General features: G+C 46.9%; 1 protein-coding gene across 1 annotated transcript in view; it reads left to right on the top strand.

The window, feature by feature from the left end:
- Window positions 1–9564: 9564 nt before the first annotated feature.
- Window positions 9565–24530, top strand: part of gdpd1 (glycerophosphodiester phosphodiesterase domain containing 1) — a 42754-nt gene continuing 27788 nt past the window's right edge. The window contains exons 1-2 of the mRNA XM_080210543.1: window positions 9565–9861; window positions 21697–21739. Of these exons, the coding sequence (XP_080066669.1) occupies window positions 9726–9861; window positions 21697–21739 (179 nt within the window). The 5' untranslated portion in view covers window positions 9565–9725. The remainder of the gene's footprint in view (window positions 9862–21696; window positions 21740–24530) is intronic.

Genomic DNA, 24530 nt, shown 5'->3' with positions numbered 1-24530 from the left:
ATGGGAGGAAACTGGAGCACCCGGAGGAAACCCATGCAGGTACAGGGAGAATGTGCAGACTCCACACAGATAATGACTCACGCTGGGAATCGAACCCAGATCTCTGAAGCTGTAAGCAGCAGTGCTTGCCACTGTGCCGCCCAGTCTCACATTTTCTATTCTCCACAACATTTTTTAATATGCATTCATATAGGATATTAGGTGTCGCTGGCTGGGTCAGCATTTATTGCACATCCCTAGTTGCTCTTGAGGGGGCACTTTAAAAATCAGCAACATTGTGTAAGCCAGACCAGGTAAGGATGGCAGATTTTCATCCCTAAAGTGAACCAGATGGGTTTTTATGACAATTGACAATGTTTCATGGTCATCATTACGTGTTTTCCAGATTTTTATTCAACTCACATTTCACCATGGCAGGATTTAAAAACTAGCTCCCCAGAGCATTACCCTGGGCTCTGGATTACAAGTCCAGCGATAATACCACGACACCACTGCCTCCACTTGCAACTTTTATCTTTACTCGCACCCATCATCCCTGTGCTCTCTGGCCTACGTATGTTTTCAATCTAGTAAGAATTCTATATTAAATTATCATCAAAAATTGTTTTCCCATCTTTCAATGGCCTCCCTATCTCTGTAACTGCCTCCAGGCCTCGGTGAACTGTGTTCCTAGAATTCTGACCATTGTCGTATCTTTTGGTTGGAGGCTGTGTCTTCAGTCGCACAGGTCCTTAGCTGTGTAATTTCTTCCCTAAACTTCAGCATCCCATCTCACTCCACTTCTTGTGATGCTCCTTAAAACCCACCTCTTTGACCAGGTGCGTGGACATCTGTCCTTGTACCTCCTTTGACTCAGTTGAACTGCGTATCTGCAAAACACTTTGGGGCTTTTAAAATGCAAATTGTGAAATTGGTGTCTTTTTTATCAATTTCTGGAAATGTCTCTACAATCCTTTCCTCTCACTGTGGTCTCCAGTTCAGCACATATGCACCACTGTGCAGTTGAAGTGTTTAAACAGTATCTGTTCGGAATTAGGTAACAGATCCTATGGTGCTATTTTGGAGAAAAACAGGAGAGTTATCCCTAGTGTCCTGGTCAATATTTATCTCTCAATCAATATCACATGAAATAGATTTTTAAAAATTCATTCATGGAACATGGGCATCGCTGGCTGGCCTCTATTTATTGCCCATCCCTAATTGCCTAAGGTCATTTGAGTCAACCACCTTGCTCTGGAATCATATGTAGGCCAGACCAGGTAAGAATGGCAGATTTCCTTGGGCACCAGTGAACCAGACGGGCATTTTTCCAACAATGGTTTCATGGTCATCGGAAGAGTCTTATTCCCATATTTTTTCCTTATTGAATTCAAATTCCCCCATTTTGCCATGGCGGAATTTGAACCCAGGACCTCAGAACATTAGCTGAGTTTCTGGATTAATAGTCTGGTGATAATATCATCAGGCCATCACCTCCCCAGGTTATTGTCACCTTGCTGTGTTTTTTCAATAATTTGACAATGTGGGATAGGTACACCCACTGTGTTGTTATCTGGGGACTTAACTGTGCACAAATTTACCTGCCATGATTCATACATTACAGCCGAGACAGCACAAACCTTTTCTCCAAAAATATGTTTCATTCATAAAAGTTGTAAAAGTACATTACAAAACATTGACCTGATAGAGGTTTATAAAATGTTGAGAGGTATAGATAGGGTGGATTCTTGGAGGCTATTTCCCAGGGCTGAAATGGTCGCTACGAGAGGACACAGGTTTAAGGTGCTGGGATGCAAGTACAGAGGAGATGTTAGAGGTAAGTTTTTCACTTGGAGGGTGGTGAATGAGTGGAATCGGCTGCCGTCGGTGGTGGTAGAGGCGAACTTGGGTCTTTTAAAAGACTTCTGGATGAGTATATGGGATTTAATGGGATTGGGAGTTACAGATAGTTCTACGGCTTGGTAGGTATGGATATGATCGGTGCAACTTGTGGGCCGAAGGGCCTGTTTGTGCTGTAGTGTTCTATGTTCTAAAACCTTTCATCTTGAGTGCTATAAAACTCAATCTCTCTCCATTCTGAGGTGCCTCTATACAATTGGAATTATTTTGATATCTCTGTTCCATATCAGGCAGACAGCTCAAAGGAAAAACATTTCAAATTGAAAACATACTGCTGGAATTCATTTTTTTCTCCAAACAACGTGTTCCTCTCTCATGTCCCTCAGTGAGATTTCAACACTTTTATGTTCATATTTGATGGTAGGCAGAGTGTTGAAGGGGTTGTACAAATTTTCCAGTCTCTTGGTGTACTGTGGCAGAAAGACTTTCGACAGCAGTCTCTTCCCATTGAGCTGCTGGCAGCTGCTCTGGGGTTTTGTGTGACCTGAGCCTGTTTTGATTTGATTTACTATTGTCACATGTATTAACATACAGTGAAAAGTATTATTTCTTGCATGCAATACAGACAAAGCATACCATGCATACAGTTGTAGCTAGGGTGTAGAGATCAACTTACTGCGATGTAGGTCCATTCAAAAATCTGATGGCAGCAGGGAAGAAGCTGTTCCTGAGTCAGTTGGTGTGTGCCCTCAAACTTTTGTATCTTTTTCCTGATCTTTTTCATAGCGAGGGGGATTGAATATAAAAGTAGGGAGGTCTTGCTGCGGCTGTATAGGGCATTGGTGAGGCCGCAGCTGGAGTACTGTGTGCAGTTTTGGGCGCCTTACTTACGCAAGGATATTTTAGCCTTGGAGGGAGTGCAGAGGAGGTTTACTAGGCTGATGCCGGAGTTGAGGGGGTTGAGCTATGAGGAGAGGCTGAATAAATTAGGCTTGTACTCGTTAGAGTTTAGAAGAATGAGGGGAGATCTCATTGAGACATATAAGATGATGAATGGGATGGATAGGATAGAGGTGGAGAGACTCTTCCCGCTCAGAAAGGACAGTAGGACTAGGGGACACAGCCTCAAGATAAAGGGGGGGTGGTTTAGAACGGAGTTGAGGAGAAACTTCTTCACTCAAAGGGTGGTGAATCTCTGGAATTCTCCGCCCGTTGAAGTGTGGAGGCTGCCTCGCTAAATATTTTTAAGACGCGGGTTGATGGGTTTTTGGTAAGAGAGGGGATTAAGGGTTATGGGGAGAGGGCGGGAATGTGGAACTGAGCCACGACAGATCAGCCATGATCTTATTGAATGGCGGGGCAGGCTCGAAGGGCTAGATGGCCTACTCCTGCTCCTATTTCTTATGTTCTTATGTAAGAAGGTGGAAGAAAGTATGTCCAGAGTGTGTGGAGTCTTTGATTATGCTGGCTGGTTTTCTGAGGCAACGGGAAGTGTAGACAAAGTCAATGTACTTGTGGACTTGGGTTCATGAAGGGCAGGTCATGTCTGACTAATTTGGTGGAATTCTTTGAGAACATTATATGTGCAGTGGACAATGGGGAACCTGTGGATGTGGTGTATCTGGATTTCCGGAAGGCATTTAAAAAGGCGCTGCACCAAAGACTGCTACATAAGATAAAGGTGCACAGTGTTAACGGGTAATGTATTAGCATGGATAAAGGATTGGTTAACTAACAGAAAGCAAAGAGTAGGGGTAAATGGGTGTTTTTTTGGTTGGCTATCAGTGACTAGTGATGTGTCTCAAGGATTAGTTTTGGGACCGCAATTGTTTACGATTTACATAGATGATTTGGAGTTGGGGACCAAGTGTAGTGTGTCAAAATTCGCAGATGACACTAAGATGGATAGAAGAGCAAAGTGTGCAGAGGACGCTGAAAGTCTACAAAGGGATATAGATAATCTAAGTGAGTGGGTGGGGTCTAGCAGATGGAGTACAATGTTGGTAAATGTGAGGTCATCCATTTTGGGAATAACAGCAAAATGGACTATTATTTAAATGGTAAAAAAATTACAGCATGCTACTGTGCAGAGGGACCTGGGTGTCCTTGTGCAGGAATCTCAAGGAGTTGGTTTGCAGGTGCAGCAGGCAATTAAGAAGGCAAATGGGATTTTATCCTTCATTGATCGAGGTATGGAGTTTAAAAACAGTGAGATTATGTTGCAGCTGTATAAGTCGCTAGTGAGGCCACACCTGGAGTACTGGGTATAGTTTTGGTCTCTTTACTTGAGAAAGGATATACTGGCACTGGAAGGGGTGCAGAGGAGATTCACTTGGGTTGATTCTGGAGTCAAGAGGGTTGGCTTATGAGGAGAATCTGAGTAGACTGGGACTATACTCATTGGAATTCAGAAGAATGAGAGGAGATCTTATAGAAACATATAAGATTGTGAAGGAATAGATAAGATAGAAGCAGGGAAATTGTTTCCACAGTGGGTGAAACTAGAACTCAGGGGCATAGCCTCAAAATAAGGGGGAGCAGATTTAGGCCTAAGTTGAGGAGGAACTTCTTCACACAAAGAGTTGTGAATCTGTGGAATTCCCTGCCCAGTGAAGCAGTTGAGGCTACCTCATTGAATGTTTTTAAGGCAAGGATACATAACTTTTTGAACAGTAAAGGAATTAAGGGTTATGTTGAGCTGGCAGGTAAGTGGAGCTGAGTCCACAAAAAGATCAGCCATGATTTTATTGAATGGAGGAACAGGCTCGAGGGGCCAGATGGCTTACTCCTGCTCCTAGTTCTTATGTGCCAGTCTGCAACACGGTGGAGGATAATGCTTTGCACTGGAAGACCAGAAAGCTCCACGCAGACCAAAGAGTGTCTTTCAGTGGATTATTGTTTATCTGGGTGTGTAGCCCATAGAGCAGAGTCCTGCATCGCAGAGTTGCTCGGGATTAATCTTGACAAAAACTACCACGTCTCCAGATCTGCTTTGCAGACGCACAACCCATTAAGAGATCAACAAGGATGTCTTTATCACAAAGCCACCTTGAGAGCAGCATGTGGAGGGGGTGAAACACTGGGTATGTAGGAAGGATCTGTTGGGGAGGGCTTTTCTCACCACCGGTGTTTGTGTGAACGTTCTGCTGATCAGGCATTCTGCCAAATGTGCCTAACAGTCTGATCAGGGAATCACCCGACAGGATCCACCAACTCCTTTTCCCGTAGGGCCTCTGGGACATTATGTGCCGATCACTGCCTGATGGGACTTGTGGTCAAAAGTGTTCCTCTGCATAAATTTTTCCATGAGGGACAAGTGATCCAACTACTTGGAGTGTTCCATAGCTGTGTGGCCAGATCTATGCTTCACAACACTGCAGACAGATAGAACCTCAGCACTTAGTAACCTTGGGTATTTGCATTCCAAGGAGCTTGATGCAGCCGTGCACAAAAGTGGTGATCAGGATTAGAGCGACGTTGGATGTCACCACCACCCCCCCCCCCCCCCCCCCCCACCTTTATCTAGAGGTTTGTACCTGTGAATTTGGAGTATTTTTGACCCCCAGATATAGTGGAAAATATCTCAGGTGATAGTCGTAGTGCAGGAGTGAGGAATGGGCCAGGCCTGCACTATGTACAGCAACACCTGATGACTAGGTTCTTACTTGCAGTGGAGAGGGAGCGTCGCTTCCAGATGCCCAGTTTTTCTTTTATTATATCGACTCATTCCATTTTTGAAAACGTGTCCTGGTCCCTCTCTGAAACACATCCCCAGCACCTTCAGGCTGTCTGATTGCATGCAGAAGGGGCAAGGGATTATAGAAACTAGAAGTGGAGTAGGCCATTCGGCTCCAAGTCTGCTCCACTATTCAATATCCTGCTCCTCCCCCCTCTTCACCCATGTCCCTTTAGCCCCAAGAGCTACACCTAAGTTCTTTTTGAAATCAGACAACATTTTGGCCTCAACTACTTTCTGTGGTAGTGAATTCCACACATTCACCACCCTCTGGGTGAAGAAATTTCTGCTCACCTCAGTTCTAAAAGATTTACCCCTTATCCTCAAGTTATGACCCCTAGTTCTGTACTCCCCACCACCGGGAAAATTCTTTCTGAATCCACCCTGTCTAACCCTGTTAGAATTTTTTAAGTTTCTATGAGATCCCCTCTCACTCTTCTACTCCAGTGAATATAATCCTAACCGACTTAGTCTCTCCTCATATGACAGACCTGCCATCCCAGGAATCAGCCTGGTAAACCTTCTCTGTACTCCCTCTATAGCAAGGACATCCTTCCTCAGATAAGGACACCAAAACTGCACACAATATTTGATTTGACTTATTATTGTCACATGTATTACCGTAGAGTGAAACGTATTGTTTCTTGCATGCTATACAAAGCATACCATTCATGGAGAAGGAAAGGAGATAGTGCAGAATGTAGTGTTATAGTTATAGCAAGGGTGGAGATAAAGATCAACTTAGCGCAAGGTAAGTCCATTCAAAAGTGACAGCAGCAGGGATCAAGCTGTTCTTGAGTCAATTGGTACATGACCTCAGATTTTTGTATCTTTTTCCCGACGGGAGAAGGTGGAAAAGAAAATGTCAGGGGTGTGTGGGGCCCTTAATTATGCTGGCTGCTTTGTTGACTGTCAGCCTAATTCCCAAAGAACGCGGCCTTACTTTTGCCACGATTTACCTTGGCTTCGGAGGCTGGTTCGAGCTGATCAGTCTCTGCACCCATGGTGGATCTGAGCAGAAGACCCTGACTTTATCCATGTACAGGGAGACTTTGACCTGAGTGCCTCCACTGCCTGGGATCGACACAGCTCTCATGCCCGAATCCTTCCTGATGGACTTGGCAAAGGGTTTCTATACAACACACAAGGACAGGAGAGAGAGGGCAGCCCTGCCTAAACTCCAGATTTAACTGGAAAGCTTTCTTATTCGCACCCATTGATTGAAAGACACAAGCACAGTTTCAAAACTACTTTATTGGCTGTAAATCACTGCTGATTGGGAAATATATAACTGTATTGCTCTGTATAAATACAAGTCTCTCTTTCTACATCTGAAGATACGAGGTTAGTTGATCTTTTACTTGTCAGTGGCCAGAAAAAAAACATTGTTTTTTTTCCCCCCTCCACTATGAAAGGGAAACACTTTGCTACAGTTACATCTGAGCTTTTCAGCTCCGTCCGTGACCTCCAGGTGGAAACTGCACCTGGAAACAGACTTGTGGATTGCCCAGTGGACTGCCACTCCTACTGGAACATTTTAACAGCTCTGCTCACACACCCGGGTACTGGGTACTCCCAATTCGCAATAAGATGCTGGCAGTCAGTGGAGCGAGTCCACATCATAAAAGGGATAGTTTAGTGCTAAGTGGCTGACGGCGCCAAAGCAGGATTTTGTGTATATACCTCCTGAGTATTAACATCATGCATAACTTCGCTGCAGGAAATGATCAGCTGGCCGGACAGCAACTGTGGAGAGAAACAGAACTAATGTTTTAGGTCTGGCGTTGAGCAAGAGTTCTGCTGAGTATTTCCAATATTTTCTGGTTTAAATTGGGGGATGTCCGGCTGTACTTTCCTGGTGGGTTGTATGTACGTTCATGTCAATGATTCACAGGGGAAGGATGATGAGGTGGTAAAACATCTCACATTGCTTTTTGGAAGGGCAGGGGACCGATACACCCGTTTTTTTTAAAAAATAATTAACATATCCTTAGAGTTCCTCGCAATAATGTTGGAGGAAAGACATTTTGTAATGTTATAGTGCCACTCACGTGGAATAATTTTTTTAAAACCTTTGGTTCTTTAAGGCCACAGGGTCACTGGCTGTAAGTAATCAGAGGCTTGTCATCAAACAACTTAATTGATGTTTGCAGAAGGAAATTAGCATATTGCATTGTTTTATCTTGGGGTTGGAGGGGCCCAGCGTGGAATTTCTGCTGAATATGTAGTTGGACTTGGTTAGATGGTTTGTATTATTCTCCACTGTTTAAAGTTGTCCATTCACAATAAGTGTAATGCCATGCTCAAATCATCAATGTTAAACGAAAATTAAAAGGGTAACTGCTGCCAGTTTGAAATTAAAATGACCAGAAATGACTGGAATACATGGAAGATGTGCAGCAATCTGAACAAAAGCATTGCCAGGGTCAATCAGTGGATGCAGAATCAATCAACAGATTCAAGAAAGAGATAGGTAAATATTTTAAAGTTAATTTATTAGTGTCACAAGTAAGGCTTACATTAACACTGCAATGAAGTTACTGTGAAAATCCCCTAGTCGCCACACTCCAGCGCCAATTCGGGTACACTGAGGGAAAAATTTACCACGGCCAGTCCACTGAACCAGCACATCTTTCAGACTGTGGGAGGAAACCAGAGCACCCAGAGGAAACCCATGCAGACACATGGAGAATGTGCAGATTCCACACAGACAGTGACCCAAGCTAGGAATCGAACCTGGATCCTTGGCGCTATGAGGCAGCAGTGCTAACCACTGTACCGCCCGTGGGGGAAAAGGTAGGGAAGTGGAGTTAGGATGTGATGGAGATCAGCTGTGATCATATAGAATGGTGGAGCATTTATAACTACATTTATTAATTATAATTTATTAATAAAAGGTTGGAAAAGCAACAGTTTCACCCTTGTTGCCAGCTATGCAGCTATCTGACAATCTTATATAGAATGAATTGTCTTCTCTTGCTCCCAAATTCTATGTTCCAATGTCCTGTTCTATAGTTTCATATAAATTTATTTTTGCTGTTTAGGTTATAGGAGACACCTTTTGTCTGTAAGCAGTGTCTGTGTCCTGTATGACTATATATCACTGGGAGTTTTGCCATTACCTGTGTGGTATAAGATTATTTTCTCGCGAACAGTGTGGGGTAACCTAACCTGAAATTGCTTTTGTCATTGCAATTGCTAACACATCAAGGGACAATTTCTGCTCTACAAGTATTTGCTAAACCTGGAGCAGCACTTCTTTTTTTGATCCATTCCACATATAGTATGTTAGGAATTGTTCTTTATTCCCTCCTAATGTTTTGGGAATTCTTCAAGATTCCCCCCTCAAGATTTTGGGAACTCTTCAAGATTCCCCCTCAATATTTTGGGAATTTTTCAAGATTCCCCCTCAAGATTTTGGGAACTCTTCAAGATTCCCCCTCAATATTTTGGGAATTTTTCAAGATTCCCCCTCAAGATTTTGGGAACTCTTCAAGATTCCCCCTCAATATTTTGGGAATTTTTCAAGATTCCCCCTCAATATTTTGGGAATTTTTCAAGATTCTCCACCCCCTCCCCACCCCCCCAACCCTAACAACCCACCAACCCATATTTTAGGAATTGATCAAGATTCCCGTCTCAATAAATTTTGGGAATTGTTCAAGATCCCGCCCCCTAATATTCTGGGAATTGTTGAAGATGTCTCCCCCAGGGATCAGTCTCTCCCTGACAATAGCTGACAGCAGATGGCTAGGTGGCTGCGCCTGGGGAGACAGGTTGCCGCGCAGGCGCAGTCGGTCTTTTTTGTTGCAACATTCGGGGAGGGGGCGGGGCCAGGCAGGTTGCGTAACAATGGGAGATTGTAACAAAATAGACAGCCAATGGGTGCGCGCGGGGGGCACAGGCGTGGGTGCCGGCACTCTCCCTGGCCGGCAGAGAGGCGCAGGCGCGGTTGCCGGCACTCTTTCCCCGGCCGGCAGTAGCCCGGGGGAGGACACAGACAGAGGCGCAGGCAGTGTCCTCCCCTCATTCATTAAGGGCTCCCACTCCGCCCCCTCCCCCCTCTGCCCCGTTAAATACACCTCCCTATTTATTGATCATTACTGTTTTGGGCGGGGGGAAGCCGGTGGAGCGGCTGCTACCTGAGGAAATGTCAGCCGCGGTGTATATTCTCTCCAGTCTGGGCGGCTTCGTGCTCTCCTCGGCTTTGCTCTTCAAGTGTCCGAGCCTCCTGCACAGCAAGAAGAAGCAGAGCTTCAGGAGCCGGCACATCTCCCACCGCGGGGGTAAGTGATGCTCTCCCTCTCCCACCTGACAAAGAGAGGGGTTTCCTTAACAACAGATTCATCTCTGCAGGCTTCACTCAGAAGGGGTTTACTCACACCGGGCATTGCCCCTCAGTCTGCACGCTGTCACTTTTAAATGACAAGCCTGGTTTTTGTGTTGTTGTGAGGCTGGTGAAAGCCTTTTCCAAAAACAAAGGTTCTGGGGCCTCTGCGCCCCCCTCCCCCTCCCCTTCCCCCAATACACACAGACATAGAGACAGATACTATATATATATAGAGACAGACACATAGGTATACAGATATATACATAGATACACACACAGATACATATATACAGATGTGCAGAGAGACAGATACAGACGCAGATATACAAATATTCACAGAGACAGATTTACAGACGTACACAGATCCAGACAGATGTACGTGGATATACAATCAGATATACACACGTACGCAGACGCGCACACATTCGGATATATACACAGATGCACTCACCTAGACAGACATACACACAGACACAGTATCCCGGTGGGACTGAGGACCCCCTTCCCCCTGAGCTCCTTTGTCATTGCAGCTCTCCTGAGGCGGTAGCTCTCGGCTCTTTCTGTTTCCAGACTATTTTAAAACAGTCCCCACGTCCGCCCACCTTTCCCTATTTATGAAATATTGTTTGGATTTCTCTCCCGATCCACTCCAGCACACAGGCAGCACTTTGACGCCGCGCTGTCTGCACCGGAGTAGATAATGAGAAGCTGAAACCTGCCAACCTTCAGCGCACAGTTTGCACTGTCATAGTCCCGACACACATCTAATCCCAGGAAGATGAGTCAGACATCAGGGATGAGACTTCCCGTGAGAGGGAATTTCTCCCGGGTCCTCGCACCCAGCAACAATTCGGAATAATCTGAGGTGGCAGTTGAGATGTTTAATATTGCTGTTCTCCTGGTGGTTTGAATCAGGTTAGGGAGGAATCAGCAGTCTGGGACTGCCCCAGGTTTGTGCTCGGTTGGACTCCCTCACCTGGGTTGGCTGAAGTGGTGCCTCTGTGGCTGGGCTGGGAGACTGGCCACCCCAAATCAAAAATTTTGTTTTTATTATTGTCACATGTAACAACATACAGTGAAAAACTGTACAGACAAAGCATACCATTCGTAGAATTGGAAATGAGAGTGCAGAATGTAGTGTTAGAGTCATAGCTAGGGTGCAAAGAAAGATCAGCTTAATGTAAGGTAGGTCCATTCAAAAGTCTGACAGCAGCAGGGAAGAATCTATTCTTGAGTCAGTTGATACATGCCCTCAGACTGTTCTTTTTCCCGATGGAAGAGAGAATGTCCGGGGTACGTGGGGTCCTTAATTACGCTGGCTGCTTTGCCGAGGTAGTGGGAAGTGTAGACAGAGTCAATGGATGGGAGGCTGGTTTGCGTGATGGATTGGGCTACATTCATGACCTTATGAAGTTCCTTGCAGTCTTGAGCACAGCAGGAGCCATACCAAGCTGTGATACAACCAGAATGCTTTCTGTGGTACATTTGTAGAAGTTAGTGAGAATTGTAGCTTACATGCCAAATTTCCTTCATCTTCTGAGAAAGTCCAGGTGTTGGTGGGTTTTCTTAACTATAGTGTCGGCATGGAGGGACCAGGACAGGTTGTTGATGATCTGGACACCCAGAGACCTGACGCTCTCGACCCTTTCTACTTCATTCTCGTTGATGTAGACAGGGGCTTGTTGACATTGAGGGAGAGATTATTATCATCGTATCAGTTCACCAGGTTCTCTATCTCGTTCCTGTACTGAGCCATTGTTTGAAGTCCGCCCACTACGGTGGTGTTATCAGCAAACTTGAAAATTAAATTGGAGAGGAATTTGGCCGCACAGTCACAGGTGTATAAGGAGTATAGTAAGGGGGCTGAGAACGCAGTTTTGTGGGGCACTGGTGTTGAGGATGATTGTGGAGGTGGTATTGTCACCTGTCCTTACTGATTGTGTTCTGTAGGTTTGGAAGTATATCCAAAGCGAATATGGCTTGACTAAGATGTCCTAGATGTTTAATGCTCTGGCTTTACTTGCTGTGGGCTCTCTGAGTGTAGCAGAGTGTCAGCAACAGTAAATTGGGTGGCATGGTAGCCTGGTGGTTAATGCTGCTGCCTCACAGCGCCAGGGACCCAGGTTCAATTTCAGCCTCGGGTGACTGTGTGGAGCTTGCACACTCTCCTTGTGTCTGTGTGGGTTTCCTCTCGCTCCAAAGATGTTCAGGTTATGTGGATTGGTCATGCTAAATTGCCCCTGAGCATCAGAGGGATTAGCAGGAAAAATACATGGGGTTTTGGGAGGAGGGCGTGATTGTTGTTGGTGCTGGTTCGAAGGGCTGAATGGACTCCTGTAGGGGAAAAAATCCTGTTGTCTGTCCCCAAATCCCAACCCAGAGTTTCCAGTTGTCTTAAATGATTCCATGGGTTTTTTGTTTTGCTGTGTTACTCCAATGTGGCAGTGTTCATATACTTTCATGTAAGGAATAATTTTCTTTGTCGGCCCTAATGGAACCTCCTGTTTAGTTGGATTCGGGGAAGGTTGGAAAAGCAACAGTTTCACCCTTGTTGCCAGCTATGCGGCTACCTGACAATCAGTCTCACAGAAGACATTGAACTGAATGTTGAACTGGATTTCTAACAGGCAGTGGATTCAATATTCCCCATCTCAGCCTCACCCAAATTGTACTTCACCAACCTGTGCACTCCTCTTAGTTCAGTTTAATTAAAATATTCCCGGTCAGTGCACTGTTTAACTGTATTATACCCGCCTGTGGGAACATCTCTCAGTCTCCTTTTACAGACTGAGAAGCCTAGATTTCTCCAATTATTTCTCGATATTTGGACTTCTGAAACCGCGGACCAGCATGGGGCAGCTCTTGGTTTGCACTGTCAGCTGTGTTTTCACTGTTTCTCTGTCCTCTTGACCAGTAGAGCTGGGTGCAGTGTTGTACTGTGCATTCCGACCACGACACAACCCAGTGAGATTGCTGCCTAATGTTCCATGGTTCTGACCAAGTGTCACCCCGTGGTACATATGACATTGTCCTGGTGCTGTTGCCCCATTTGCTGCCTTAGTTTTGATTTGATTTTATTATTGTCACGTGTACTGGGCTACAGTGAAAAATATTGTTTCTTGTGCCCTGTGCAGACAAAACGTACCATTCGTAGAGTACATAGGGGAGAAGAAAAGGAGAGGGTGCAGAATGTAGTGTTACAGTCATAGCTAGGGTTAGAGAAAGATCAGCTCAATATATGGTCAATCCATTCAAGTATCTGACAGCAGCTGGGAAGAAGCTATTCTTGAGTTGGTTGTTATGTGGTCTCAGACTTTTGTAGCTTTTTCCCAACGGAAGAAGATGGAAGAGAGTACATCCAGTGTTCCCAACACTGATATGTTTTGGCTCTGTGGCTCATTGAATCCTACAGTGCAGAAGGAAGCCATTCGGCCCATCGAGTCTGCACCGATCACAACTCCACCCAGGCCCTATCTCCGTAACTCCATGCATTTACCCTGCCAATCCCCCTGACATTATGGCCATGCTGAATTGACCAATCCACCTAACCCGCACATCTTTGGACTGTGGGAGGACAATGGAACACCCAGAGGAAACCCACTCAGACACGGGGAGAATGTGCAAACTCCACACACAGAGTGAGCCGAGGCCGGCATTGAACCCAGGTCCCTGGCACTGTGAGACAGCAGTGCTTGCCACTGTGCCACCCTCGTGATGAATCCTAGGACAGCGCTTTGAGAAATCTGCTTCAAGGAGGGGAACATTTGACTGTCAAAAGCTCTGGTGTTCAGTAAGATCCATTTCCCTGCTTCTTGTTCCCATTCCCTGGTATAACAGATCCTCTGCCACAGTCCCCAAAAATCAGTAGCCGTGAGTGTGAGATCAGTCTGGAATAATTTGTTTTCTGATTTCTATATCTCCCCCTTCATTTCGGTTCTCCCCTCCGTCTTCCCGCTGTCCCTCCAGTGACAGCTCCTAGGCTGGTAGGACTGTCCTGCAATTCGATATTGGATGGGATGGGCCTGTGTTTAGTGGGATTTAGAAAAATGGAGGTGATTTCATTGAACCTGTGAGGGCTGGTCAGGTTAGACTCTACGGCTGGAGGGTTTATGACTTAAATCTCTGCATCCAGGATTGTGAATTCTCTCCCCCGGGGAGCTCTGAATGCTTGGCCATTGAGTATATTTGTGGCCATTGCGATCGATAGATTTTCACACAATAAGGATATCCGGGGATGGAGTGAGAAGGTGGAGTTGGTGAAGGAGATTAGTCGCGATCTTATTGAACGGCGGAGAAGTTCCACGTGACCAACTCTTGCTCCTGATCCCGATGTTGTCTGTCTTCCTCTTCCTGCTAACTCAGCTTATTTGAGGTCAGTTGTGACCCGCGGGCGCGCTCTGACTCAGGTCAGTGTGTACTCTGATCTAATCACCTGGCGTCTGTTAGAGATGGCTTGCTATTTCCTTCACTGCCGTGCACTTTTTCCCAGCGCTGGAGATGACGTTCGATCAGAGGTTGAAGGTTTATGACTGTGGTGTGTCCCTGATATCTGTTCGATCAGCAGAGTGGGGTCAGGGAAAGGTCACCTGGGAAAATTGCACAACAGCTTGTGTTTGTGAAGCACCTTTTAATGTGGAACAGATTGTCCCAGTCTAGATTGGCTGGCAGGGTGTTATAGTCAGCAGGGCCCATGTTGCTGTGGCAATATGTTCTTTTTACACGCGTGTCATAGTCTGGAGCTGTGGATGGTCATGAAAGAGGCTCAGCTGACCAGAATCTCTCGCACTCTCACTGTCATTGACATGTAGGAAGAATCCTACAGTGCAGAAGGAGGCCATTCGGTCCATCAAGTCTGCACCAAACACAATCCCACCCAGGTCCTATCCCCATAACCCCATGCATTTATCCTGACTAGCCCCCCCCCGACACTAAGGGGCAATTCAGCTTGGCCAATCCACCTAACCAGCACATCTTCCGGACTGTGGGAGGAAACCGGAACACCCGGACGAAACCCGCACAGACATGGGGAGAATGTGCAATCTCCGCACAGACGGTGACCCAAGCCAGGAATCGAACTCGGGTCCCTGGTACAGTGCTAACCACTGTGCTGCCTTTAAAGGAAACACCCCTTCCTTGGCAATCAACTCCTGGGGTGGGACTGGAACCCCAACTTCGGACTCTGAAGCAGGAATGTTGCCCACTGTTCCGGCTAAAGTGGGAAATACAGAGGGAAAAACATCAATCGAAGAAGGTGTGAATCAGAGGTGTGACCAGGCACATGGTCAGGATGAGGGATTTTTTTGAAGAGTTTCTTCACCAGAAAGAGGAGGAAGGGGTTTGAGGAAGATATTCCAGAGGGTGGGACTGGGACCACAGAAGGCACAAGAGTTTGGACTCGAAGCAAATAAAAGTTTGGGGAATGATTAGAAAACTAGCGAGAGTTTGGGGGGAATGGGAGGGGCTGTGTGAGGAATTTAACACCAAGATGGTTCTAAAGTTTACAGTTTGGACTTTAAATTTTGAGGAGACTAGGAGTCAGTATCGATCAATGACTTGGATCACTCCCCTTCTGAGTGACAAGAGGCAGACAAGTCATGGAATTATGCTCATTTCCAAGGCTAGTCTTTTCCAGAGGAGTAGCTTGAGGGTGATGGTTGACTGGTAAACTCTGTCACTCTTGCTGCCCGTCTTATGCACAAGATTTTGCAGCTGCAAATCAATCTGTCAGAACATGTTAATGTGCCCACTCCCTTGACTGTCAGGAACCTAGATCTTCCAGCTCAGAGACAGGGAAGCTGAGCCATGACCACCTCTCCCATGATCAATGAGGTCTGGGTAAGTAAAGCATTTTTAGAAGAGATGAGGTCAATGTCATGTTAAACATCCTTTCAGTGAATATGTTCTCCTGATTGCATTGACTCTGGCTGCCTTTCCAATACTTGGGAGCAGATGGAAAGGAAAACTGTGTGGTGAGATTTCCACCTATGACCAACACGCTTTAGGCAGCAGCACGATAATAGGAAACAGCAGAGAAAATCGGAGACACGGGAGCTCCGACCTCTGCAAACGATTCCCTGACACCTAACGACTGTCCTTGGGATTATTCCCCTTTCTCCAATAAGGTTATAAAACTCATCTCTCAAGTGCAGCTGGTATGTAGAAACAGGGAGGCCATTCAGCCCCACTACAGTCCATGAGATGTAGGTACACCCACAGTGCTGTTAGGGAGGGAGCTCCAAGATCTTGACTCGGTGAAGGAACGGCCGACGTATTTCCAAGTCAGCTTGGTGAGTGGCTTGGGGGGGAATCTGCAGGTGGGTGATGCTCTCCTGTCTCTGCTGCCCTTGTTCTTCCAGGTGGGAGCGGCCACAGGTCTGGAAATACAAGCCAAAATCCTGAGTCCAACAGCAGCTCTTTGCTGGGGACAAGATGGTGGGAACCCTGGATGATTTTAACTCTCCCAGAAGGGGAGGTGGTGTTGGTGTAGTGGTATTGTCACTGGACTAGTAATCCAGAGACCCAGGTTCTGGAGACTCAAGTTCGAATCCCACCACAGCAGATGATGAAATTTGAATTCAGTAACAATCTGGAACCCATCTGCTTCACAAATGTCCTTTAGAGAAGGAAATCTGCTGTCCTTAGCTGGTCGACATGTGACTCCAGAACCACAGCATTGTGGATGACTCTTAAATACCCTCAACTGAAGGGCAATTAAGGATGGGCAGTAAATGTTGGCTAAGCCAGTGAAATCCACATCCCGTGAACAAATAGAAAAAAAACCACTTCCTTCTGTGGGTGAGTTGTCAGCCAGTGTCCGTGGGATTGCACTGTGCAGTTTTGCTAACCCACGCTTTAGTGAAGGTCACAGGTTCTGCTAACTCACCACCTAACCAGGGTCAGTCACGGTGAATGTGGTGGAAGAGAGAGGACTTGTTTCTGTGAAGATTTCACAATGATCTGGGATAGTTTTGACTCTGGCTTCTGATCATACGGATCCGTCAGCAGTTTCAGGCCTCGCCACAGGAGTGGGTTCTCCAGCCTCAGGTCAGCTGAGCTGGGCCGGAGTCAAACTCCTGGGAAAGTCACACTGCAGTAAAAACTAGTTAACATCTCGAACCAAACCCAAACCTTACCGATCAGTTGCTTTTTGATTAACGTTTCCCTCTACTGAGGGGATGGAGGTACAGTCGAAAAGCTCTCGCCTAAATAACAATTCTTCATTTGACCAGTGACCATCAGTTTGTCTGAATTGGGGGGGGAGGGGGAAGGAATATCCAACAACATCCTGCATTTATATAGCGCCTTTGATGTGATCCAATATCCCAGGGTGCTTCATCGGAGCATCTGAAGCACAGTTTGACACCAAGCCACGTCAGGCGATGTTAGGGCAAATCATAGAATCCTACAGTGCAAAAGGAGGCCATTCGGCCCATCGGGTCTGCACCAATCACAATCCCACCCAGGCTCTATTCTCGTATCCCCGTGCACTCACTCTAGCTGGTTTCCCCCGACACTAAGGGGAAATAAACTTGGCCAATCCACCGAATGGCTAAAAGCTTGATCAAAGAGGGAGGTTTTTAAAGAACAACTTTAACATGGATGAGAAAGGTGGGTGAGGTATCTTAAAGGGATTCCAGAGTTTGGGATCCGGGCGGCTAAGGCACAGCCACCAATGGTGGAGTGATGGAAATTGGGGATTTGGAAGAAGCCAGAATTGGAAGAGTGTGGTGATCTTACAGGATTGTGAAGCTGGCGGTACAACAGAGATGGGGAGGCGCGGGGGTGGGGATGGTTGTGAGGCCAATGGAGGGAATTGAAAACCAGGATACATGAACCCCTGTGTGAAAGTCTATGCCCAGGAATGGCCATGAGCCCCAGAAAGGGGTGGGAGTGAAGGGTGCCCCAATGATCACCCATAAAGAGAAGCCCTACGATCCATCCTTCACCAGGTACCCCAACCCCGGTCATAGCTCCAGAACCATAGAACCCTACAGTGTAGAAAGAGGCCCTTTGGCCCATCGAGTCTGCACTGAACACAATCCCACCCAGGCCCTTCCCCCATATCCCTACATATTATACCCCTGGACACTAAGGGGCAATTTCTTAGCATGGCCAATCAACCTAACCCACACATCTTTGGACTGTGGGAGGAAACCGGAGCACCCGGAGGAAACCCACGCAGACACGAGGAGAATGTGCAAACTCCACACAGACAGTGACCCGAGCCGGGAATCAAACCCAGGACCCTGGAGCTGTGAAGCAGCAGTGCTAACCACTGTGCTACCGTGCCGCCCCAGCGTCTAAGCAGCGTTAAGCAGCAAGAACCCCATTTGTTCCATTCCACCCTGCGAGTAGTGAGGGCATCTCCCAGCTGTGGCTGAGTTCAACCCGCAGCTTTGGTTTGATTTGTCACATGTTTATTGGGATACAGTGAAAAGTTTCTTGCATGCTAAACAGACAAAGCATACCATTCATAGAAAAGGAAATGTAGTGTTACAGACATAGCTAGGGTGATAGAGAAAGATCAACTTAATGCAAGGTAAGACCATTCAAAAGTCTGACAGCAGCAGGGAAGAAGCTGTTCTTGACTCAGTTGGTACATGACCTCAGACTGTTGTATCTTTTTCCTGATGGAAGAGAGAAGGTCCAGGGTGCGTGGGGGTCCTTAATTATGCTGCTGCTTTTCTGATGCAGCGGGAAGCGTAGACAGAGTCAATGGATGGAGGGTTGGTTTGCGTGATGGATTGGGCTACGTCCATGACTCTTTGAAGATACTTGTGGACTTGGGCAGAGCAGGAGCCCATACCAAGCTGTGATACAACCAGAAAGAATGCTTTCTATGGTGCATCTGTAAAAGTTGATGAGGGTCATAGCTGACGTGCCAAATTTCCTTAGAATGCTGAGAAAGTAGAGGTGTTGGTGGGGCTTTCTTAACTATAGGGTCAGCGTGTAGGGACCAGGACAGGTGATACAGACCCCAGACTGCTGACGCCACGGCTGCTTCTGGGAATGCAGAGAGAGATGGGGAAATGTGCGTGTGCAAGAACAGTAACTGTGGCTTCTGATCACAAGAACAGGTCAGCAGTTCAAGGCACACGACGTTCGAATTCTCGCTCTCGACAGGTCAGCAGGATGTGGTCAGGGGAAGAAAACTTTGAGCAAAAAGCCACTGAACCTTCAGAAAAAAAGGAAAGAGTCTGGTCGAAAGCAACTTCGTAAAAATTCCTGAAAAGAGAAACATAAAATCTCAGATGGTTCCATTGCTTAAATAACTCCTGCTGACGTTCCTGAGTTCAATCACAGAGTTAATTACCTCCAGCTCGAAGTGGTGGAAGCTCCAGGGGAAGAGAGAGAGAGCTTGCATTGAGATAGCCGCCTTTGGGATTTCCCAAAGCTCTTTACAGCCACGGAAATGATTTTTGGAGTGTAGTCGGTGTAATAAATATACAAAACTCAGCAGCCAGTTTGCACACAGCTGGGAACTCTCTGGCGGAGCTGTCGATTTGAGGGACAAGTACGGCAGTGGTTAGCACTGTTGCCTCACAGCACCAAGGACCTGGGTTCAATTCCCAGCTTGGGTCACTGTCTGTGTGGAGTCTGCACGTTCTCCCCGTGTCTGCGTGGGTTTCCTCCCACAGTCCAAAGATGTGTGGGTTAGGTGGATTGGCTAAATTGCCCCTTAGTGTCAGGGGGACTAGCTAGGGTAAATGCACGGGGTTATGGGGATAGAGCCTGGGTGGGGTCGGCGCAGACTTGATGGGCCAAATGGCCTCCTTCCGTGCTGCTGGGATTCTGTGATCCAAACTTGAAAATATATCGCTGTTCCTTTACTGCCGTGGGATCTCGAACTCCCTCCTTAACAGCACTGTGGCTGCACCTACACCACATGGACTGCAGCGGTTCAAATAGAAGCTCACCACCACCTTCTAGAGAGGGCAGTTAGGGCTGGACAATAACCAGCCGGCAACACCCTCACCCCTCGAATGAATAAAAGGAAAACAAAGTCCTTTGATTAAATAATGATCGTGATACTGGATTGTCATAGAAACCTACCTAACATTTTGAGGGGGTTCCAGATAGATAGCAGCACAATGCTGAGCAAACCACTCAGTTGTATCAAATTGCCCCTTAGTGTCAGGGGGACGAGCAGGGTAAATACATGGGGTCGCAGGGATAGGTCCTGAGCAGGATTGTGGTTAGTACAGACTCAATGGGCCGAATGACGACCTCCTGCAGCGTAAGGATTCTGTGATTTTTATGAAACTGACGCAGCAATTCAGGAAGACGGCTTACTGAGACCTTCTTAAAGGGAATCGGGTACATTCCAAGAACAAATTGGGGAAAAAAAAAACCGAGCAGATTCCAAGTGCAAACACAAATCTAGAGAATCAGCCAGTTACTGGGATCTGCACAACCGTGACAAGTGCTATGAAAGATCCAGGTGATTCTTTATTCTCACGATGCTGGTTTGTTTGCATCTCTGTCCAGCTCCCAGGAGCTTATTACAGCTTTAGTTTTGGCTGGCTGGTTTCTGGGTGAGTTAAATGGCTCTCGTGCAGTCAGTGCACACGTAACTGCGTGTTTTGCAGTTTGAACATTGTAATTGTGGGTATCTCTGTGATGAAATGGCCTCTGTTCAAGGAGCAGGCAGACTTTGGAATTCTATACCCACAGTGTCATATTCCCAGCAGGGAACCTCACACTTCCTGGATACATGGCAAAGAAATTGAGCCACAAGCTTCCAGATTCTTCAGCCGCACCAATCCTGATCTCTGTGCAAGAAAGAACTTGCGATGATATAAAATCTCAGAGCATCGTGATGTTCCAACATGCTTGGGAATACTTTTTTTGAAGTGATGTCATTGTTTAAAATGTAGAAGGTAACGGCAACCAATTTGCCCACAGCTACCCCAACAAATCAATGATCGGCTAACCTGGGGGCAGCACGGTGGGTTTGCACTGCCGCCTCACAGCGCCAAGGACCCGGTTCAATCCCCAGTTTGGCTCACTGTCTGTGGGGAGTCTGCACATTCTCCCCGTGTCTGCGTGGGTTTCCTCCCACATTCTGAAGGACGTGCTGGTTAGGTACATTTTGGCTGTGCTAAATTCCCCTCCTCGGGTGTTGGAGTGTGGCAACTAGAGGACAGAAACCATAGAATCCCTACAATGCAGAAGGAGGCCATTTGGCCCATCAAGTCTGCACCGACAACAATCCCACCCAGGCCCTATCCCCATAATCCCACCTATTTACCGACCTGGGACACTAAGGGGCAATTTAGCATGGTCAGTACACCTAACCCGCACATCTTTGGACTCTTTCTGGATTTTCAAAGTAACTTCATTGCAGTGTTAATGTAGGCCTACTTGTGACACCTATTTAAAAACACCTGTTTTTGTGATATTGATTGAGGGATGAACGTTGGCCGGGGAAGCGTCTTCGAAATAGTGGCGCAGGATCTTGTACGTTGAGTGGGGAGGGCCGATGAGGGCCTTGATTTATACATCTCATCTAAAGGACGGTGCTCCATAAATACTGCTCCGGGTTGTTGGAGATGAGATTCTGTCTCTCGGGAATGAGGATTGAATCTCCAGAGTCCAATGGTTTTAGTTTAAACACTCTCTCTCTTTCTTTTATATTCCAATTGTGAAGGGTAGCAGCTCGGTGGATGGAAATGACCTGGCGCTGTGCCACAGCCCTGTGCCCACACCAGCTGGCGAAGCTGCCCCCGTCAGTGAAAACCAATCCCAGGAATGTCGAAGTGACTCTCTCTCTCTTTTCCCTTTTTAACAGGTGCCGGAGAAAACCTGGAAAACACGATGGCAGCTTTCAGGCAGTAAGCAGCACCAGTTCCTCGCCTGTTGTTTCATTCTGTAACCTGAGTAGTGTGTGTGTGTGTAATGGGCTTCAGTCTAACATCTGGGGGGGGGGGGGTAATTGGTGGGGGACTGGGGGCAGGGGGGAGGGTAGCTGTTTTGTTTCTGGGTGGGAGTCGGTGTTTGAGAGGGATTGAGGAATCTGCAGCTCGCCGCAGGAATGGTGAGGAGGTTGACCTTTCGATGTGTTTGGTTGTTCCGGGTGAGTGACCTTGGGGGGGTGGTTTTGGTGCTGGATCAGGAATCGGTGCCACGCGCGCGGATAGTTGCAACGTGGGAAGATGGAACGTTTGGGACGGTGAGCACAGAAGTGTCAAAACTGCGGAGTATTTTGTGAAGAGGGAGAGCGAGGAACCTTGTACCAGGGCAGCCAGTAATATTGGCCCGGAGGTGGCAGCGAAAGACCTTGCCCACTCCGGTTGGACACGATTCCCCCACCCCCAACATGTTTTAGAATAACTTTTTTATAAAAACCATGGCTGGAATTCTCCGGCCTCGCCCATAGCTAAGATTCTCCAGTCCCGCTGCTACGAATGGAGATATGGCTGTGCACTGAGTTCTCTTCTCGCCAGTGGCGGGGCAGGAATGGCCAGAGAATTCCAGCCCATATCTTCCCTCCCAGCCCATCTCACCCCTCCACCCGCCTCCTTCCTCTGCACCTACTGAGATCCAGACGTACCATCGGAGACTGACCAAACTCGTCTCCTGAATCCCCCGCTCTCCCTCACTCTCTCTCTCTCCTTTCAGACCAATCCCCCTGGTGACAGAGACAAAGCTGGGCACCGATTGAGGGCTGTAAGCTCAGCAGGGTAAGAGTTAACTCCGCGCTGGCTGACTTTGTCCCGGGAACAGTGTGTGAAATCTTGTTCCAGTGCTGTGCTGTCTGAATACCCTGTCCTTTCAACGTTGCAAGATTCTAATCGTTGGGGTGAAATGTAAATTGGATCCATCGTTGAAAGCAAGTGAAATTGGAATCTGAGAACATTTTGACTTTCAATGTCCTGATTGTGTGGGGGATTAATGCTTCACTCTCTCTTTCCCTCTCTCTCCCCTCCGACATTGGGATTAACTTGAAGAGCAGGATGATTTGATGCAGGGTTCAGTTGCAATGCTCACAGAGAGAGAGAGAGAACACCAGTCCCCATGAGCAGTTTTGTTACTACCAGCTGTTTTAGGATGTAATATTTATCGGTTTTGTGTTGAAACTATACTTGGGTGCTTCACAGTGCTAGGGACCCAGGTTCGATTCCAGCCTCGGGTGTCCGTCTGCACATTCTCCCCGTGTCCACGTGGGTCTCCTCCGGGTGCTCCGGTTTCCTCCCACAGTCCGAAAGAAGTGCTGGTTGGGTGCGTTGGCCGTACTAAATTCTCCCTCGGTGTAACCCAAACAGGCACTGGACCGTGGCGACGGAGGGATTTTCACAGTGACGGTGTAAGCCTACCTGTGTCACTGATAACTAAACTTAAAAATGCGAGTAGGGGTGTTTCAGAATTCGGAGTCTCTCGTGATGTTTGAAATCGCCCTTTTTGAGCGTTCCTGTTTCTTGATTAAATTTTTTTCTACATAATAATCTCCCGCTTGATCCCAAAAATAAAAGCCAGATGATTTGTTTTCTTTAAATTTCCCACAAGTTAGTATTTCCAAACAGGAGAGCCACAGGTCAAGAGGGAGGCTGTCAAATTGGTCACCTGATGTCTGTGAACTCTGACCTTTGCCACCAAAATTTACTTGGTCTTGAGCGAATGTGTGTGGCACCTTGGAGATTTGGCAGTTCCTTTTGCTTTTCCAGGCGCGCTCCCCACCCCCACCCTCTCCCTCTCCCTCTCCACCCCCACAAACCCTCGTCCGCCTTTTAACAAAACCTTTCAAATGACAACCGTGAATGGGATCCTAAGACAGGCCTCCCGTGTTTCCATGGCAACGCTGCCCTCTCTCTGGTGGTGCTAAAAGATTGACTTCAAAGCGAGACATTGTTGCCGAGGATGAGGTTAATGGTGTCTGAATCTCGAGTAATTCCAGTTTAGTCCTCGTGAAATTTAAAAACTCCTTTTGTTCATTCATCCACTTCCAGAGTCAATTATAAATGTTTTCTTCTCGGCTTTGAGGCTTCATCAAGAATCCAAAAGCTCCACGTATTTTTTAAAAAAAAATAGAACTCGTTCCTTCAGAATATTTATTGTCACATCCTCTGTGTCGCCAAGTGCTTCTTAACCGATGAAATTCTTTGGCACTGTTCGTAACCGTTCATAGCAACCACTTGTGCACAGCAAGATCCCACAAATCCCGGTGAGACGGGAGCAGATAAGCTGGTTTTGATGATGCCCGGCCAATAGAACTTTATTTATTTAAGTTTTTTAAAAAAAAAAAGTGCCACAAGATGTTTTGCACCAATCTAACAGGCAAGCTAAGCCTTAGTTTAACGTCTCACCTGGAAGGGACCATCTTTCTGCCCATTCAGTAGAGCCCTGGGACTCTTTTTAAAAATAAAATGTTATTCTTTCTTGTGATGTGGGCATCGCTGGCAGGGCTAGTGTCTGTTGCCCATCCCTAATTGCTCTTGGCTCACTGGGTCATTTCAGAGGGGCAGTTAAGAGTCAGCCACGTTGCTGAGGCTCTGGAGTCACGTGTAGGCCAGACGGGGTAAGGATGGCAAATTCCCTTCCCTAAAGACCCCCTCCGCTAGCTGGATGGGTGTTTTAAGACAACTGAGTTTCAAGGTCACTGTTGCTGAGATAATATTTCATTTGCAG

Source organism: Carcharhinus amblyrhynchos, chromosome 23 (assembly GCF_965287045.1).
Source record: "Carcharhinus amblyrhynchos chromosome 23, sCarAmb.v2.hapA, whole genome shotgun sequence".
Taxonomy (NCBI): domain Eukaryota; kingdom Metazoa; phylum Chordata; class Chondrichthyes; order Carcharhiniformes; family Carcharhinidae; genus Carcharhinus; species Carcharhinus amblyrhynchos.
The sequence above is the reverse complement of the archived record's forward strand: the minus strand, read 5'-3'. Positions and strand labels throughout refer to the sequence as shown.